A 19671-nucleotide genomic window follows, 5' to 3' on the forward strand; every position below is an offset into this window, starting at 1 on the left:
ATTGTCCAACATTAGAGTATTTGGAAGTTATTGTTATGTCCATGTACCTAAAGAAAAGAGACAAAAACTTGACAGTAAATCAAAGAAATGCATATTCATTGGTTATCCAGATAATCAACGCGGTTACAAAATTTGGGATAACAATGAAGGTAAAATGATTGTTTCAAGAGATGTATTTTTCAATGAAAACTTGCTTACAATTGATGCTGCGAATGTCAGTAAAGTAAAACCTCAAGATCCTCCATTATCAATGTCAGAGTTGAGGACAAGATCAGATAGAGATATTTGGTTTAAAGCTGCACAAGAAGAAATCCAATCTTTAAATGATAATGAAACATGGGAACTTGTTGATGTTAATGATGATATGAATATCATTGACAGTAAATGGGTATTTTCATATAAGTATAATGCTGATGGAACCATTGAAAAGGCGAAAGCTAGATTGGTTGCTAAAGGTTTCAAACAAAAACCTTTTATCGATTACATTGAAACTTTTGCTCCGGTCTCGAAATTTGTATCCATAAGAATTATATTAACAGTAGCAATGATGAAAAAGATGTTAATAGTTCAAATGGATGTGAAGACAGCTTTCTTAAATGGAACCTTAATCGAGAATATTTACATGCGACAACCTGAAGGTTTTACTGTTGGCGAAAATAAGGTGTGTAAATTGAAGAAAAGTATTTATGGGCTGAAGCAAGCAGCAATGGTTTGGAATACTGAGATTGACAATCATCTTAAAAGTCTTGGTTTTATTAATTTATCAACAGATACATGTATTTACAAACGTAAAACCGTTCTTGATGAAATGTTCATTATACTTTATGTTGATGATTTGATTGTTATTGGTACTGATGAAAAATGTTTGCACGAATTTGGAGAAAATTTGAAGCAAAAGTTTGAATTGAAAATATTGCCAAATCTTGACCAATTTCTTGGTATCAATATTAAGTGGGATAAAACAAATAATGTTATTGAACTATCACAAGAAAGATACATCGTTGAATTACTTGAACGTTTCAATTTCAATGATTGTAAATCAGTGAAGACTCCTTTTGAATGTAATGTCAAATTTGAACTAACATCAGAGAAACAGTCGAATGGGTTTATTACTAAATATCAAAGTGCAATTGGTTCACTGAACTATTTGGTAACATGCACAAGACCAGATTTATCAATTATCGTCAGCATATTGAGTCAATTCAATTCAAATCCTAGCCAAGTTCATTGGTCAGCAGTCAAGAGAGTCTTTCGTTACTTGAAGTCTACGATGACTATTAGCATTATGTTAGGAAAAGATAAAGGTCCTATTGATTTACTTGGATATGCTGATTCTGATTGGGGTGGAGATAGATTTGATCGAAAATCTTACACTGGTTATATTTTTATTCTGAATAATAGTCCAATATCATGGAATAGTAAAAAACAACCAACAGTAGCATTATCAACAACAGAAGCTGAGTATATGGCTCTGACTTCAGCTACTAAGGAAGCAATTTGGTTGAAGCAATTGTTTAATGAGATTGGTATCAGTATTGAAACGGTTAAATTATTTGGTGATAACCAAGGTGCTTTGAAGTTATCTAAGAACCCTGTATTTCATGCTCGTACCAAACATATTGACATTCAATATCATTTCATAAGAGAGGCTATAAAAACCAGGCAAATCAATCTTGACTATATTCCGTCTGAAAGTAATATTGCAGACTTATTAACGAAACCATTACATGGACCAAGATTTATCAAGCTATTGAAACAGATACTCAGTCATGTTTAAGATTGAATTGTTAACAAGGGTGGCTGTTAAACATAACAATATGTCTTAGTTTGTTAACAATTAGATTTTTCATTGTTACCATTTACAAGTTACAATTGATTGTTGGGTCCATTCAAATCCTTAGTTTTACTATTAAGATTTTACTAAAATTAGTTTGAGTTTGTATTGATTCCTTGATCGATAAAGTTCATTTAAACACTATTTAACAATTGTGTGACCGAGTGTGTCAAACCGAGTGACCTTACTAGTTAGAGATCTGAAACTTAATATTGCTCCATAAAAATTGATTACGCACGTCATGAATTGAATAATTTTTTCAATTTATCAATAGTTCTTTTGATTTTGGCCATTGGCCTTAAAACTTTGAACCTCGATATCTCGAAAATAGAAGCACCTACAATCATACTTTTACGGCTAAACATTAGATTGAATTATGGGCTATAATATGATATTAATGTATTAATTTAAAATTGAATATGTTTCCAACAAATACGATTTGTGTTAGAATAGCCATTTAACTCAATGAATCAATAATTAAATCTGCACCATAAGTAATAAGTATGATGCTATAACTTTTTTCGTATGGTCATTAATGATTTTTTATTTCGTATTGTCCATAATGCATAACTAATGTTTAGCCGCAAAATTTTTATTTTAGATGCTACTATTTTCGAAATATCGAGGTTCAAAGTTTTGAGGCCAATGGCAAAAATCAAGAGAACTATTGATATATTGAAAAAAGCATTTAATCCATGAGGTGTGCAATCATTTTTTATGGACTAATATTAAGTTTGGAATCTCTAACTAGTAAGGTCGCTCGGTAATTTCGGTTTAACTAAAAATCGAACTTATTGGTTTTAAAGGAAACGGGAGATTTCATGACTCAAAATAAGTTCGTCTTCTTGTGCATCATAAAAAGTTACATCAACAATATAAGTTTCATGAGAAAATCTAGCCCCGCAACTGTACAAAAGGCGATCGAAGTTTCAACTTTGAACTAGCTTTTCCGAAAACTATTGATCAGAGAAACTTTTAAGTAACGTAAATGGACACAGTTTACGTGCCCCTACAAGTTAACAGAGTTTAAACACGAAAGATAAATTTCCATCCCTTTGCGTCCATTTTTCTTTAGTTAGTTGTGTCATTTTAAGCAAAAATGTTACAATTGTGTTGTTTGTGTCTTTTTAGCAACAATAGTGTTGTTTTGTACTGTCATGAAATCAAGGCCAGCGGTCAAAGAGATCGGGAAGTTGACGAGAAGATTATAAACAAGTAACTCGGCAACGCCATCATTATTGGCATAAATAGGTCCTGCCATGGCTCTGTTAATGTTGTTGGTCCTTATGCAGCCATATCCGACTATTGAGTTATTGTCTTTGTCAATAGCAACCAATGCAAGAGTATCCAGCTCTGCAAATGTCAGTTTGAGTAAACTTGATCGATCAAAATAAACCACGGAGGAATCATAATTGAACACTTTCTGTTGTAAAATATCATCATCGACAATCTTTTTTATTTCAATGTTCGATATCTTGCTGACCAAATCTTCTGTCTTCAATTGGGATCCTTCGTATTCCAAAATTTTGATCTTGTCTTCAACACGAAAACCAGCTCTGTTGGATAGAAAAAAGCAAAACAAGTTTATTAAATAATCCTCTATTCAATCGAATCTTCTAAAGCCAAAGAATAAATTGAATTGAAATCCTTTATAATCACGAAAAACCTATCGAGAGTGTTTCAAAGATCATTGTGTATATGTTTTAGGTCGAAATGAATTGAGAATTAGTCAAACTTCAAAATCAAAAGATCATATTCAGCTTAATTACCAGCTTTTTAGCAGCAAAACAACACTTTTGCATTTAAAAAGACACAAACAACACAATTGCAACATTTTTGCACAAATTGACACAACTGCTTAGGAGAAATGGGCGCAAATGGATAAAAACTGATTTCTTTCGCGTTTAAAGTCTACCGATTTGTAGAGGGAGGAAAACTGTGTCCATTTATGCGAGTTGAAAGTTTTTTTGACCCACAGTTTTTGAGGAAATTGCGGTCAAAGTTTAAACTTCGATCACCTTTTGTACAGTTGCGGGACTAGATTTTCTCATGAAACTTATATTGTTGATGTAACTTTTTATGATGCACAAGAAGACGAACTTATTTTGAGTCATGAAATCTCCCGTTTCATTCGAAACCAATAAGTTCGATTTTTAGTTAAATCTAACGAACGGAGTGATTGTAAAATTTAGAGATCTGAAACTTAATATTGGACCATGCGATTTGATTGCACACGTCATGGTTTGAATAATTTTTTCAATTTATCAATAGTTCTCTTGATTTTGGCCATTGGCCTTAAAACTTTGAACCTTGATATTTCGAGAATGGTAGCCCCTGCAATCAAAACTTTACGACCAAACATTAGATTGTATTATGAACATTATCATAGCGAAATATAAAATCATCAAAGATCAAACGAAAAAAGTTATAGCATCGTTTTACTTACGGTGCAGATTTAATTATTGATTCATTGAGTTAAATGGCTACTCTAACACAAATCGTATTTGTTGGAAATATATTCAATTTTAAATTAATACATTAATATCATATTATAGCCCATAATTCAATCTAATGTTTGGTCGTAAAGTTTTGATTGCAGGGGCTACCATTCTCGAAATATCAAGGTTCAAAGTTTTAAGGCCAATGGCCAAAATCAAGAGAACTATTGATAAATTGAAAAAATTATTCAAACCATGACGTGTGCAATCAAATCGCATGGTCCAATATTAAGTTTCAGATCTCTAAATTTTACAATCACTCCGTTCGTTAGATTTAACTAAAAATCGAACTTATTGGTTTCGAATGAAACGGGAGATTTCATGACTCAAAATAAGTTCGTCTTCTTGTGCATCATAAAAAGTTACATCAACAATATAAGTTTCATGAGAAAATCTAGTCCCGCAACTGTACAAAAGGTGATCGAAGTTTAAACTTTGACCGCAATTTCCTCAAAAACTGTGGGTCAAAAAAACTTTCAACTCGCATAAATGGACACAGTTTTCCTCCCTCTACAAATCGGTAGACTTTAAACGCGAAAGAAATCAGTTTTTATCCATTTGCGCCCATTTCTCCTAAGCAGTTGTGTCAATTTGTGCAAAAATGTTGCAATTGTGTTGTTTGTGTCTTTTTAAATGCAAAAGTGTTGTTTTGCTGCTAAAAAGCTGGTAATTAAGCTGAATATGATCTTTTGATTTTGAAGTTTGACTAATTCTCAATTCATTTCGACCTAAAACATATACACAATGATCTTTGAAACACTCTCGATAGGTTTTTCGTGATTATAAAGGATTTCAATTCAATTTATTCTTTGGCTTTAGAAGATTCGATTGAATAGAGGATTATTTAATAAACTTGTTTTGCTCTTTCTTTCCAACAGAGCTGGTTTCCGTGTTGAAGACAAGATCAAAATTTTGGAATACGAAGGATCTCAATTGAAAACTCAAAAGCTTTAAACACAATGGCCAAAATCGAGAGAACTACTGTTTAATTAAACACCCTTCATGCATATACGAAACACGGTAATCTTAGTGTGGCAAGCCTTGAACAAACATTGCAATACGTTATAAATCAAAGGCATTCCTCCGTCGTTTTTAATAACATCAATATTAACAGACGGAATGTTGGTCGGACTCAATGGAAAGAATTCCAATAAAAGAATTGCGGTTAACTGTGAAATTTTGGATATTTTGATAGATCGAGCAACAACAGTTATCAAAGTTACTGATTATAACGGCCTGCCAACAATGCTTTGTTTAAACGATGCAATGTGTTCATTGTTCATCTAACATTATTTTAGTAACAATTTAGTGATTATCTTTGTATCTATTCGTTGAACAATCGATCACAAGCCTGTCTCAACTTGATTGAAGCTAGAAAAGCAATATTAAAGAATATATAAAGAAAGATTCTATTGCGAGGGAAGTTACAGAGTAATTGTAACCTGAATTCTAATGTGATCTGGAAAAATATTAATAGAAGATGAGCAATAAAGATGGACAATGATTGTAAATCAATGAAATCTGTTCAAACAGATATCAAGATATGAACAAGTTGTCAACAAGTTAAATCAAAATTGAAAGGAATCCAACGCAACAAATGTTAAAAAGGCTGGAAATTACCGATTCAATTTCATTGTTCTCAATAATAAACTAACATTACAGTAAAGAGCATTAAAATTTGATACCAGAATATCAATTGAACTGATTGACCGATGTTTATCAAGACCTTTAATATATGATAAATTTTCAAAGTCTACTTACATTTCTTTTCATGTGATTAACTTTGGATAAATTTCAGATTCTTTACTAAATATTGGATTGAAACGTTTTTTGATGATGATTACAAAATTTGATGATGAATTTTGAAAATTTTTACATGTTAGTTGTAATTATAATTTTGAATTCAATCAAAACTGTCAGCTTTCAAACCTTGAGTTTTGTGTTTTGACAAGCGAATGAGCTGTAAGGATTTAATGCCATTTCAATGGATAACAATTTACAATTTGTAATTAATAAACATCTTGGCTTGGTGAGTGAGTTTCTTGGTTTTAAATTAATGCTTGAAAACAACAAACTGACCTGATTGTCAACTAAATTTTAGTCAGTTTACTTCCATACCTTGGTTAATCTTCATTTATTAAATGAAACATTAAACTGGTCACCGTATTTCATTAAAATCATTTTCAATTCAAGTTTTCAACAATCTTGAGCTTGTTTTAATTTTTAATGATCGTTATGATTGAAATTTGTGGTTTTTTACCGATTATCATTGTCGAGTGAATAATATTGTTAAACCGATGATAAAATTACTTGCAAAAATGACAATAAGTTGGGACAATTATTAAATACAATGACAGTTTATTATAGTGAAATTGTGTGAATCAACAATCACAGCAATTCAACTGCTGTTTAAACAGAGAGCATAAGTTATAAAAAGTCAACACAATGGACTTGAATCATACAATTGATACAATAAACAATCGTGATGAAATGTGTTAATCAAAAGTGAAGTATTAAGAATGTTGATTACGGTCATTAGAGTTGTCAAATTTTTGATTCTGAATAAAGTTGAGGACAAGGTTAAGGTATGAAGATACAGTAAACAAGATGGAAACTGAGAGAGACAGATTAAACATTATTTAAAACGCTCAAAAAATCATTTCACTCTTTTCCCGAGTGTGACAGTTGCTGAGATTTACTTTAACTAGTTAACCAAATATATCGTAACAGTAATGGAGAAATATTTCAGTTCAATTTGTTTAATATTTTTAACCGTACTGATTAGCCACCAATCCCATCATATCAACTGTGACAACTCCAATGTAGTAACATTTTCTCCGTACAAAAATAAGAGTCCCAATAATGCAAGTCTATTGGAGGAGCCAGTTCGACCCAAACGACAATCAACCCAAAAAACCTGTTCAATAACACCTATGTCCACAGAAGGTCCATACTACTTGAAGGATGTTCTTGAACGACGTGACATTACCGACGGAAAGCCAGGCATACCTCTTAATTTGACAATCAATGTTATGGATGCAATGAACCAGTGTAAAACTTTATCCGGTCTTCGAGTCGACATCTGGCATTGTGATGCTTTAGGTGTCTATTCAGGAGTTGGTTCCATTGGTTTTGCATCTCGTCGCTTCGGTCGAGGTAAGCGTCAGGTCATGACATCAATTAGTCCTGTGGACAGGTTTTTACGTGGTTACCAAATAACTGATGCACAGGGTCAAGTAAATTTCAAAACCATTGTTCCTGGTTGGTATCCTGGTAGGCCTATTCATATTCACTTTGAGGTTTACTCGCCGTCTGGTAAACTTGTCCATGTTGGTCAGCTTTATTTTGAGGAACCCTTGTCTGCAACACTCGATAATATTGAACCTTATTCCAGAAATCCATCGAAACGAGTTCCAAATGAAATTGATCGTATTTACCGAGATACAGATGGCTTCAAGACTGTCCTCTTTTTGCTTGGAAAGCCAACCGAGGGAATGACATCTAAATGTGGAATTGGTTTAGATTTATCGGCAACAGTTCCGATCCAATTTTCAGGTCGAGGCTTTGGACGAGGCTGATGAAGAAGAAGATAAAGCAAAATGTTAAAGTTATATCAATCAACAAACAGGACTCAATAACCTTTTTGTAACTATAATGTTCATTAAATGTAAACCTTTTTATCCAACTTTGATCCGATTCAATCAAGTTACTTCCTCAAGCTGAAGAGTTCCGAATGCAAGGCAAAATATCATTTCAAATCTTAAAAGTAAGAATATATTTATCTAACTTAATAATCATGCTAATCAAAAAACAATACAATTGATGTAGCCTTGACTGAGATAATTATTTATGAAAAACTATCTGGTTCACTTTCTTTGAACCAATTTTTATTCCTGAATTAGTTCAAAATATTAACCTTATTTCAACTTTGATAAACAAAACCTAATGCATGAAAAGGATGAATTTTTAAAGCACAAATTAAGATCGGCAGACACTTTGAGCTTTCCAATGGACTAATATGATAATGAAACAATGTTAACCATGTCAATGGTTATAGACTAACCTTTTCAATTATGCGTGTAATCAATTGATGTCCTTATTTATTGAAACCATAGCATTGTCGATGTTCGAATATTTGTTACAATGTCTGTCTATTTAAACCCATCATTAAAAGCGTCTATCACCAGTTGATCACCACTCGAGAAACTTATCCAAGCAAAAAAAATGAAGCTATCAATTTGTCTTTTCTTTGTTTCAATCATAACATTGTCCACACAAGTTCCAGCGCCGTCTTTCCAATTCAAAGACTGTGGTAAGTTGATAATCACTTGACCATTTTATTACAATAAGCTTATAACCAAATAAAATTAACACTTATTTAACCTTTGTATAACCAAAAAATTGGTCATCTCCATATTAACGGTTTTTGTTTATCATATGTTTCATGATAGGGAAATCAAACGCCATCGTGCGGTTTGAAGAGGTTTCAATAAAGCCTGATCCTGTTTATTTTGATGGACTCGGAGAATCAACAATTATTTACAATATTCGTCAAGATTTACCTTTGGATGCTTTTTTACGTGTTGATCTTTGGAATGGTAACCGAATTGCCGAAGAAACCTTAAAAGATGAAGACCGAACACCATGTTTACTTGGACCTGTATGTGAAATCGCCGTCTGTGATTGGATGCAATTGGAATATTACTCTTGTATGAGTTATCACAATTCAACTTCATACTGTACATGTCCAGTTAAAGCAGGAATTAGATCTGATATCAGTGAAAAATTCATCTTCCCATCTAAATATCTGTTGCCACTTTGGTTTAACGAAGTAAGTTTAACACATTTCTTATTATTTCAGGTTTTCATTAGCGTGAAGCTTATTTTTCTTCTTCCATCTGTTTTGTTCCTAAATATTAATCAATATTATTGTTTTGAATTATTTTAGGGTACTTATACTTCAAGATTCACCATTATGGATGGATCAAGGAGTGAACTTGGATGCCTGTTATTGTCTGGAACAGTTGTCCACAAACAAAGTTAATTGGTCTCTATTGTACAATCCAGGACAGTTTATCAGTCCATTTTTTCAAATTCGGTCCCAATCTTCATAAATCACACAACACTGTGAATTATTTTCAATTATGTTTCTGTACATAAGTAAAACCAATAAACTAGATAACATTATTCCAACTCTTGTGAAGTCCATCTCTATGAATTGAGATCACAATTGATGCTTGCTGGTGCTTGTTATAAATCTCATGTTAAATTATTCGAAATATTTGACAATCTACTGTAAATTCGCATCATAAATAATTGGGTAAAAATAAGACAATTGCCTGAAAATTTTCACTTGTTATATGAGAAGTCAGTTAATCACTTGTTATCAATCAACGACGATGGTGAGATGGGAAGTGTCGTCTTCTCAGCATAAAGATGGCCAACTTTGGGCATTCAAACAATTAGCACATTCTCTGGTTAAATAAATGACTTGCCAATAAGCTTAAACCAACAATAATCAAGAGGCTGACTTAATGATGTGACTACAACGGATCAATTTCAAAATTTTAATAAAGATTAATTACAATGTGAAAGGAAGTCATTCATAGGATCATCTGTTTCAATACAACAAAGAGGAGCTTAAATAATGTAAAAATATGCGTTTTATTGATAATTAGGTTGATCAATTATTGACATTTATATTGTAAAATTAATATTAATACACAATTTACAAAATCGGGTTTTATAAGCAAAGATTGAATATTGAAAAGGGTAATTTTTTGGAATAAAATTTCACTGTTTTCTTCATTTAAGTATACCATGATGATGTACAGATGGATGAAGAGGAAATGTGGTTCACTTTCAAACCGTTGATTGTTTTGTTGTGCGGAATAGGTAATTAAATTTTATTAGCTGTACAATGTTTTTAATGACCAGAGATCTCATCCAAAAACCAGCATTCTCTCCTTGGAAAACATTGAGTTAAGAGGCGCGAGTTGCATGGTTATTTTAGCCTGAATTAAAGTTGAGCTTGATTTTCTCAATTATGAGACCAACAATTAGTATCATGTTACAAAATGGTGGCATGAGGGAGGATTATAATGGTGAATATGATGAAACCAAATCTAACAAGTGATATAAAAAACAATCTGTTTTTTTCAGGTTGGTTTGATAACACTAAGACTTTGGAGTTGAGCTTTAGCAATTTGTATAATGTAAATTGAGAGATTGCAAATGATAACATGATATAACAGTTATTGTGATTATTACTATTCTGTTGCTGTTAATACACTTTATCAGGGTAAACACATAGAAACTGGTGATGAAAACAGCAGTAAATTGGAAGAAAAATGAAGCCAAGAATAAACTTTAGCTTTTTGATGATGAACCGACAATAAGGTTTAGGTAGAATTAGCCAAATTTCTTATAGCAAAAGGTACAAAAGATAAGGATAACTTAGGTGAAACAAGGTAAGATCTATCTTCCATCTCTTTCCTTTCCTTCATCTAAATCTCCTCCATTCTAAACCATCTCAGTATCTAACTTGGGCACTCTCTGGTTCAAAGGTTACAATGAAATGAGAAACTGTTAAAGCATTATCATTGTCATTATTCATTTACACCGGGAGAGGCTGGAAAAGAGAGATAAAAAGTAAGTTCTGAAAGAAGAGATGAAAGAGGAGAGAACGAATTATGTTGAATCATTGCTAAAAATGGAAAAAGAATAGACGGAGTGAAAAAAGAAAGTAAAATAACGAGAAAGAGGGGAGTTTTTAGTGTAGATGAGATGATAAAAAGAGAGATGAATTATTAGGAAGATTTGATACTGAAATTGGCGATGGTGATGGCGATCACTACGTTTGTGGTGATGAAAATAATGATATAACAAAAATTTAAAGATGACAATGGCAAAATTGGGTTGCACACTTTAACCAGATGGAAGAAGAAGATCCATTTCCAGCGTATTAGAGGTTCAACCAGAAAAATTTCAACACAAAATCAGATAACTTTAAGGTTGAAAGTAACAATAATGATGATGATAAGAGTTGGGTTTTAAAAGCGATTGTATTTTTTGTCCGGGATCCCATATTTCCGTTTTATCTCGTCAACACGTTTCTGTCTTTCCTCTCGGGCGTAAGCATTATCACGGATAACAGACGCTCTCATGGTTAGATTCTCCTTTTGATTGTCAACTTCCCAACCTGATCTTTTTCTTTGACATCTACAGCAGCAACAGCATGCGATAGCCATTCCTAAAATTACAACACCAGCGACTGAACCCAATGCGATAGCGAGAACATTTGATTTAACCAAACATGTACCGTAAGCTGTTTCCTTTATTGAGGAACAGCCAGAGAAACGTAAACTAAAATCTAAACATTTACTGGTTGGGTAACAGTAGAAGCATTTTTTTGATTTAACACATTCGGCACAACTTGAATTACGACTTTCACAGTTCTCCTTGGCTGAGGATCCATTTTGAGAAGTTGATTGGAACACTAAATCATCTGAATTGGATCCATTTAATTTCGATGGTTCCACGTTGATATCTTCTGGTGATCCGTTCACATGATTAACATTGATCGACAAAATAATAGCGAGTCCAACACAGAGGATGTAAGAGTGTAACAAAAGCTTGAACAGCATGTTGTACACTAAGAACTGAAATGACTTTAAAATTAACAGTTAATCAATGGATAGCTTTTCATACAATAGTAAACCAACTTCAAACACTTAGAAGCAAAGAGTAAAGAAGAAGAGACTGCGATTGATGATATCCAGATTTGTTGCTGGATAATTGCACTAGTAGTCGCTAGTAGTCAGAGATCCTTTCTTTTCTCTCTCTTTTTAATCAAAATTAACAAATTTAATCAGTTAAACAAAATTGATAATTATTGAAAATTACAAAGAGAAAAAGAAAGTCTCTTACTACTAGCGACTACTAGTGCAATTATCCAGCAACAAATCTGGATATCATCAATCGCAGTCTCTTCTTCTTTACTCTTTGCTTAGAAGCGTGAAATGAAAATAAATTAACGAGAGAAAAGAAGGAAACTTTCCCCCTTCGCAATCTCTCTCTTTCTCTCTTTTCTCTCTTTTTCCCCTCTTTGTTTTCCTTTTCCACAAAATACCACAATTTTTGCTTATCTGCACCAGCTCATCGTTAATATTTGTTTGCTAATTGAGTTTACAGGATCTAATCAAACAATTAATCAGACACTTGCGCTATTTAACTTCATTTCCATTAATTTTAAACAATTAATCACCTCAAAAATCATTGGTTTAATGTTGAAAATTTGTTACTTCAGGTTTGGTTTACTCAGCTGTTTATTATCCTAATGAAGTTCATTGTTTCCCTTTAATTCTATGGATTTCTAATTGCTAACCATAAAGTTACTTTCTCATCATTGTTGATTAACAATTACATCTTCCTTTATTCATTGTAAGTGAGTAATCAAAATTACGTTTGTTATTATCCTTTGAAAGTCATTTAGAGTCAATTCACAACATTTCTGGTTACATTATTCTGGTTAACTTAATCTTCACCTGAATCTTTGTAATCTAACACTGCGTTTGTTAATTTTTGCATTACTTGATTCGTAGTTAATATGATGCTTGGTAGAAAAAGAAATGTGTTCGTAGTGGATCGAAATTTGTAAGATGAATCTCGCAAGTCCTCATGTATCAATCGTTTTTCAGCTTAACTATTTGTTTAGTTTCAAATTAAGACCAACATGTTAATGGGTTTTTATAATTTTGACTAGCCATCCGTCCGACAAGCTAATTATATTGTTATTATATTAAGAATAAGATCGGATTCAAGGCTAACGAAGCTTCTTAGCTTAAACAGTATCATCTAGCAGAATAAATATTGTAAGCAAACTGTTTACATCCATCAGCGAGTTATCAAGAGACAATAGTCCTCATTTTTGCTGATGATACTCAACTAATTAACGTTATCATTCTATTAATATAATAAATAGGCCTGCAGAATAATTAATACATTGTTTAAAAAGAATGGTTGATTGAAGAAGACGATTGCAGCCGCATTATTGGAAATCATTATTTTTGCTTCCTAATATGTGTCTATTAAATTAGCTCACTACCAAAGGGTGAAATTGTTTATTGTCAAAGTCATTTGACGAGACAAACTTGAGTAATTAACCAGAATTTCATTGGTAGCGCTATTAAATCGGAGCTTCTACCAGAAAAGATTGTACTTTTTCAATTAAGAATCAGCTTTAATTGGCAACAAGGTTTTGCTTATTTCATGATTTACACAGTTTTTTTGTACACGGTTTTGATCACTCCACCAAATCAGAATGATTTAATCAACTTCGATTGTAACGATTTCCCCATCCTCTTTTATTATCTGTAGCATGTAAAAAAAGTTAAAATTATTATTCATCAATCTAAAATGATTTAATTATAATGTTTACCGTCTTTGAATTCATCCCATCCTCTAGCCTTTCTTAAAGCGTCAGCATCTTCCTCGTCATCGGCCTTTTCTTTGGCAGCAGCATCATCTTCATCCTGTTGCTTTTTAAGGTCAGGATTCTGAGCCCAACTCATTAAGCTATTACTTTGCCTGAAAATTAATCAATAGACGTTTTAGATACTTGATCAATATAAAGAACTTCTGTGATCCTACCCTGGTTTTGTTTCAGACAATGAGCCTTCTTGAATCTTGCTTTCGATAAATGCTTCTATAGACATTGTAGGAACACTTGGATATCCTAATCCAAAGACTTGCTTTTGTAATTCAGTTCTCGTTATGATAAACGGTTTGAGAGGCTCTGCTTTGCTTTTGTCTGCAGACTCGAGTTTCTTTCTATCCAGTGGTCCAATCATTTTGAGGATTTCTTTTTCTTTTTTGATGCCATGGATTTCTTCAATTGCAGTTGAGACCCATTTTTTAATTAACAGAATATAATATTCTCTTTTCTGTTCATCAGTGGTTTCATCCTTGTCTAATAAACCTTCGAGAGTTTCTAACTTTTCTTGGGCCTCTTTAAGTCTTCTGAAATTTTCAATCTTAGCTTGTCTTTCTTTTCCCAAAGCTTGGAGATCTGCGATTGAACTCATACCTTTTCTGTCAATATTAACTTTCTCAATAGCTCTTTCAGCATTATTATCATTTTCATTATCACCATCATCTTCAAGTTCATCTAAATCAATACCGATCGGACAGACTTCGTATAATTTTATACGTTTCAGGTAATCTTTGAAATATATATCAGAAATTCTCAGACATTCCATCCTATTTTTGCCTGTTAATTTCGTATGCAGATAACCCAATAGGACAGGAAGAAGTAGATATTTTATAGATGAATTGGGCACATCTTCAATAGCTTCATTATTACTGAATAAGTTCAATTGATTAACCATTTCAGTTGATCGCTCCAGTAGCTTTATTGATTCGGTAACTTTTTTCTAAAATATTGAAGAAAACACAAAACGAGTGAAAAATCGAAAAATCAAATCAACCTTTTCATTATTAATGATGAATTAAGCAAAAGAAAAACAAAATTGACAACTAACCTGAAAATTAACATCATTTGTTGGTAAATCACTGCCATCCAATTCATTTATAAGCTTAAAAGCTTGATCGAAACAACTGCAAAGATTGTCAATATCTGGAGATGATTCATTATCGCCCATGATTATAAAAAACTGATATTTAATCGGATGACAACTAAAAATTTAATGAATTACTGATCTTGAGTTTAAATTGAATTGAGTTTGATTAAAACGTAAATATTATTCATTCGTCTTTATAAAAAGAGCCATATGTTTTACGCATGACTACCATAAAAATACGAAGCGGTTGTTACAAACCATTTATAAGATAACTTTAAAAATTAAGATTATTTGATTACCAATAAAAATTGCTATTTGAACAAACGTATTCAAAATAAGTGAAAAGCTGTAAATAAAGAAAGTCAAAAGCTATATCAATGAATCAACCAAAAGATCGACAGCGATAGAACTGATGAAATCTATTTGATTACCACACTTCGGAACTGCATTCTCGGATAATTATGAGAGTTACGCAGTTATTCGGTAATCGCCTTCATTATTTCAAAGTATATTGTTAATTCGTTGAATTTAATCGATGTTTTGTATTTATAGTAATGAATTAGTTGAATTTGGTGTAACTTGAATGACTTGTCAAAGCTTCTAATGAACTGATCCAAGTTTTGGAATACTGTTTGTATTGAATATTCAATTAGACTGTACTCTTTATTTTAGTTCAAGATCCATAAGGAAATCATACATTACGTATGCCCACTACAGAGGACTTCTGTAGCCCGTTAGATACAAGGTATCTTACGGTCTGAGTTCAAGACCCAGCTTGGGAGTTAGATATTGTTAAGTTTTTTTTTTTTTGTAATACATTTTCATAAAAAATTGGGAAATTTAGGGTTTAAGGGTTACATATTGTTTAGACAGTCATTTCATTTAAGGATTATCTTCAAGAGTTAGTCCATTAGAGTTGTTCCAAAGCGATTTTTTGTTGCATTATATCTGGCTCGCCAGTCAATAATGGGTGTACGTTTGTGTTTTTGATATTTTTCTTTCAGCATTTCAATGAGGTCATCCATTGCTAGTGTGATGATTTTATCAATTTTGTGATCACCAGTGAATCTCCATCCATCTATGAGTCCAGTTCTGATTGTTGCCGTTGTTTTGCACGTTTCCAAATAGTGTAGTATTGAGTTGTTTTTGTTTTTAGCTCTGTTAAGGTCAGATACCAAAATTTTTATATCAGCGATTTTGTCCATAACGTTTTTCACAAAGATGTTAGCAATCTTGCCATTGAATGTTACCTCTCTTCCAAATTTAAAGAAAGGAGTTATCGATGAATCGTCAAGTTCATACAATTTTTCAAACAGACCATCAACTGTCTCATTTCTGCGTTTCTCAAACTCTTGATGTGTTACGAGTTTATTCTTGATGATGGATATGGAGTCATTTGGCCGTAATTTCAGCATGTTATCCCATTTTTCACAGGTCGTCCAAATGAACTTAGCTGAGTTTGCATTGAGTATAGAAGCAACATAGGATGCTGTGATTGAGTCAGGATATTTAACTAAAAATTCCGGAATAATATACGTTGTTTCTTCATTTTTGGTGAGACTAACCATTATGTAAATTGCTAGGAAGTGGTCTGCTGTTGTCATCTTGGGCTCATGAATACGAAAAAATTTTGTACCCTTTGAGGTTATAATTTGAAGTTGTTCAGCTTTAAGACGGTAGCCAGCTTGTTTAAAAACAGGAAAACTCGCTCTTTTTTCAAAAAAGTGCGTGATATTTGGTCTTTTGGTGAATAGAGGTAGTGGTTTGAGGAGGTTGATGATCGGCCAGTTCTCATATTGAAGAGATGTTCTTAGTATTGCAGATGTGTTTTTTGCAATCCAGATTTTAACTGGATTAGCAATTCTCCATGCTACTATCGGGGACCAGAGTGGAAAAGCTTTGTTCAGAGCCATACTCTCTTTCAGAAAATGATTAACTCTATTCGCTAGTTTGGTGATTAAGTCACCATAGTTGTTGTTTTGATAGAGTATATCAGGGGATAGCGAGTGAAGGATATTGGAGACAAATGCATTCATTACCATTCTTTGAATATTTGACGGGATTCTGGCAACGGCCAGTTTGTTTCTGAGTAGAATTTTACCATTTTCATAGATAATTTTATCTAGGTTGTTGATATTTGGTGCTAGATCAAAGTATAAACCTGCCACTTTAACGATTTCTTTATCGCCTCTGTTATAGATGTGAGTTTTTGAGCGATTCAGGCTAAGGTTAGCTTTGATTAGTTCTGTGTTGATGTTTTCAATTACCTCATTACACATATTTCTTTGTGTAACTACATAAATATCATCGGCATATGCCAATATATTTATCTTCTTCATTTTTAATTGTCTGATAACCTTGTTGAGGGCACAGATAAACAAGAGCGGTCCAACTTTTGAACCTTGGGGGACCCCAAAGACATCCGGACGATATTTGTAAGTACCTTCTATCCTTGTTCGTAGCCACCGACCGTAGATGAATTGTTTTATCAGATCGACATCTGAAGAGGACATTACCAGTTTCAATTCATCCAATGCATAGTTTATCTTGACAGTGTCGAATGCCTTTTCAATATCAGCGCAAATCAAGCTCTTATCAGGGTTCCATTGATGACAGAGGATAACATGAAGATCACAGGTTGAAAGTTCTTTCATGTATGCAAATTGCGTGTTTTTGATGATCAGTTTAGGTAGGATCTTGGTTAGCCTTTTAGCTAGAATCTGATCATAAATTTGAAGCATAAAGTTGGCAATTCTGATCATTCTGAATCTCCCATCTGGTTTTGGGATTAAATGAGCCCCGTATATTTTAATTGTTTGAGGAATGTATCCTCTTAACAGAGTTTCTTTTATCAGAGTTATTAGCTTCTCTTTATTCCTTTCCCAAAAGACTTTCCATGCTTTTAGTTGAAAGTCGTCAGCATAACCAGAGGATTTTTTGAAGGTTAGCATTCTCAGCATCATCTCTTCATCCTCACTCAGATAATTTCGTTCTGTACCCATGGTTGGAGCAAAGTGAGGTCTCATGTATATAAAACCTCTTAAGTTGCTCAACCTGTTAGTGTTGTCAGCAAGACAGGCTGATAAAGTATCAATTGGTTTGACAATTTTGTTAATCAGAGGCCATATAGCTCTTTGATTCCCTAAGTTTTTGGCTACAAATTTTAATGAACGTTCTCGTACTTTTTTCCTCTGATCTCTTTCCTGTTTTCTCAAGTCCTGAATCATCTCATTTATCTCCTTAGAGAAAGAATGTCTGTTGTTCCTCTTCATGCTCTTAATTCTTTTTCTCAATCTAAGTGTCTTGAAGTTATTTGTTCTGATTCTGAAAGGTTTACTATCTGCTAGATGTTCATTCATTATCTTTTTGAAAGTTTCATCTATCTGTCTACATGTATTCATATCAATTCTTGTTACTATTTCTTTGTGTTTGAGTTTACGATGAATCGCTGTTAGTTTGTGCTGTTTAATTTTATCACTAAGTATATCAGAGAGGTAAAAATCTAGGCTTAGGAGTTTATGATCTGTAATAACGTTTGGGGTTAATAAAAATTTTTCATGTCTAACATTACCAAAAATGAGATCAATCCATGATTGATGCCTACCATTAAAAAATGTGAAATTATCTGGAGTGGGTAACGAGTTGTAGATGGTGAGAGAATGCTTTACAATAAAATCAGCCAGCATAGTTGAGGCGGAACAATGACGATCCTTTGGCGACCATAAAGGGTTTTCACAATTAAAATCTCCCACACATATAAACGGTAAATGTCTGATCTCGTTCAGTTGTTCTAGGAGTGTTTTCATCAGTTCTTTAACAATTTTTGGATTCAGATACACTACACACACAAGGATTGCTTTATTGTTGAAGCCAACTAGGGCTGTAATGAGATTCGGGTGTTGATTGTTATAACCATAGATTAGCAAGTCATTTGAAACAATGATTGCTGTCTGATCATTGATCACGATGTTAGGAGCAGAAATATAGTCAAACAGAATTTTTCGGTTTGCTTCTACAATTGAGCAAATTGTTTTTGTCTCTTTCAATGCCTTTGTTAGTATTTTCTCCGTTATGGGTTGACTTTTTGCTGAGTTAAGGTGAAAAATTTGAACTGTCTTCTGGGAAATTGTTGGGTAGCATAAGCCATTTTGACTCAATGTTGAGCTTGGTACAGTATTCACGGACATATTGTATAATGTGTGGACAGTTTTTGGACAATGTATTGTGTTGAACTTTATTGGGGTAGCAGGTGGCACAAGTAAATTCACGTTGTTCAGCTGTTGTTACACAGAGATTCGCATCATGACGAAGACAGCACAATTTACACTTTTCTTGGTTCGTACATGTAGTGTAGTAATGGTTAAGTTGCCAGCAATTCTCACAGAATATTACACCAATGTGATCATAAGCTGGAAAGCTATTTTGCATGAACTTTATCCAACCGTCCTGATCTAGTAATCTTTCACGGTTTTCACCACTAATAGTTAGCACAAATGTAGTTGACACTTGTTGATTGTCAATTAAGAAGTCGACCTTAGTAACACCATCTTCAGTCCAGTTATTTTGAGCAATTAAAACTTGAGTAATCAGTTCTTTAGTTGAGAGTTCGGTGGTAGTTGGTATTGTGAATTTAATAACAGGGTTTTTAAGAGACAGAGTACGGTAGGACCAATGGTGGTAAAAGTCGTTTAGAAGACTGGTTAGATCTTCTGTGAATTGTTCAGAGTTCACAACAATGATAACTTTTGATCCACAACGT

The 19671-nt window shown here is 33.0% G+C and overlaps 4 protein-coding genes across 4 annotated transcripts; 2 read left to right on the forward strand and 2 right to left on the reverse strand.

Annotated features, from left to right (window-relative positions):
• The first annotated feature begins 6359 nt into the window (after positions 1-6359).
• LOC107366882 (uncharacterized) lies at positions 6360-8017 on the forward strand. The gene has a single exon (XM_015934525.2). The coding sequence runs from the start codon at positions 7065-7067 to the stop codon at positions 7908-7910; it is 846 nt and encodes a 281-aa protein (XP_015790011.2). The 5' UTR covers positions 6360-7064; the 3' UTR covers positions 7911-8017.
• Positions 8018-8525: 508 nt separating this feature from the next.
• Positions 8526-9525, forward strand: LOC107366990 (uncharacterized). Its single transcript, XM_015934641.3, has 3 exons — positions 8526-8644; positions 8784-9163; positions 9281-9525. Exons 1-3 carry the CDS (start codon positions 8557-8559, stop codon positions 9374-9376), a joined length of 564 nt encoding a protein of 187 aa, XP_015790127.2. The 5' UTR covers positions 8526-8556; the 3' UTR covers positions 9377-9525.
• A 452-nt stretch (positions 9526-9977) lies between these two features.
• LOC107366989 (pituitary tumor-transforming gene 1 protein-interacting protein) lies at positions 9978-12077 on the reverse strand. Its single transcript, XM_015934640.3, has one exon. The coding sequence runs from the start codon at positions 11976-11978 to the stop codon at positions 11385-11387; it is 594 nt and encodes a 197-aa protein (XP_015790126.2). The 5' UTR covers positions 11979-12077; the 3' UTR covers positions 9978-11384.
• A 1475-nt stretch (positions 12078-13552) lies between these two features.
• On the reverse strand, positions 13553-15070 carry Tap42 (immunoglobulin binding protein Tap42). The gene is made up of 4 exons (XM_015934639.2): positions 14874-15070; positions 13984-14765; positions 13772-13920; positions 13553-13704 (listed from the first exon to the last, which is right to left on the reverse strand). The coding sequence occupies exons 1-4, from the start codon at positions 14991-14993 to the stop codon at positions 13664-13666; spliced, it is 1092 nt and encodes a 363-aa protein (XP_015790125.2). The 5' UTR covers positions 14994-15070; the 3' UTR covers positions 13553-13663.
• Positions 15071-19671: the final 4601 nt, after the last annotated feature.

This window comes from Tetranychus urticae, chromosome 3 (genome assembly GCF_039701765.1).
Source record: "Tetranychus urticae isolate SD_2017Ah chromosome 3, NJAU_TeUrti_SD_1.0, whole genome shotgun sequence".
In the NCBI taxonomy this organism is placed as follows: domain Eukaryota; kingdom Metazoa; phylum Arthropoda; class Arachnida; order Trombidiformes; family Tetranychidae; genus Tetranychus; species Tetranychus urticae.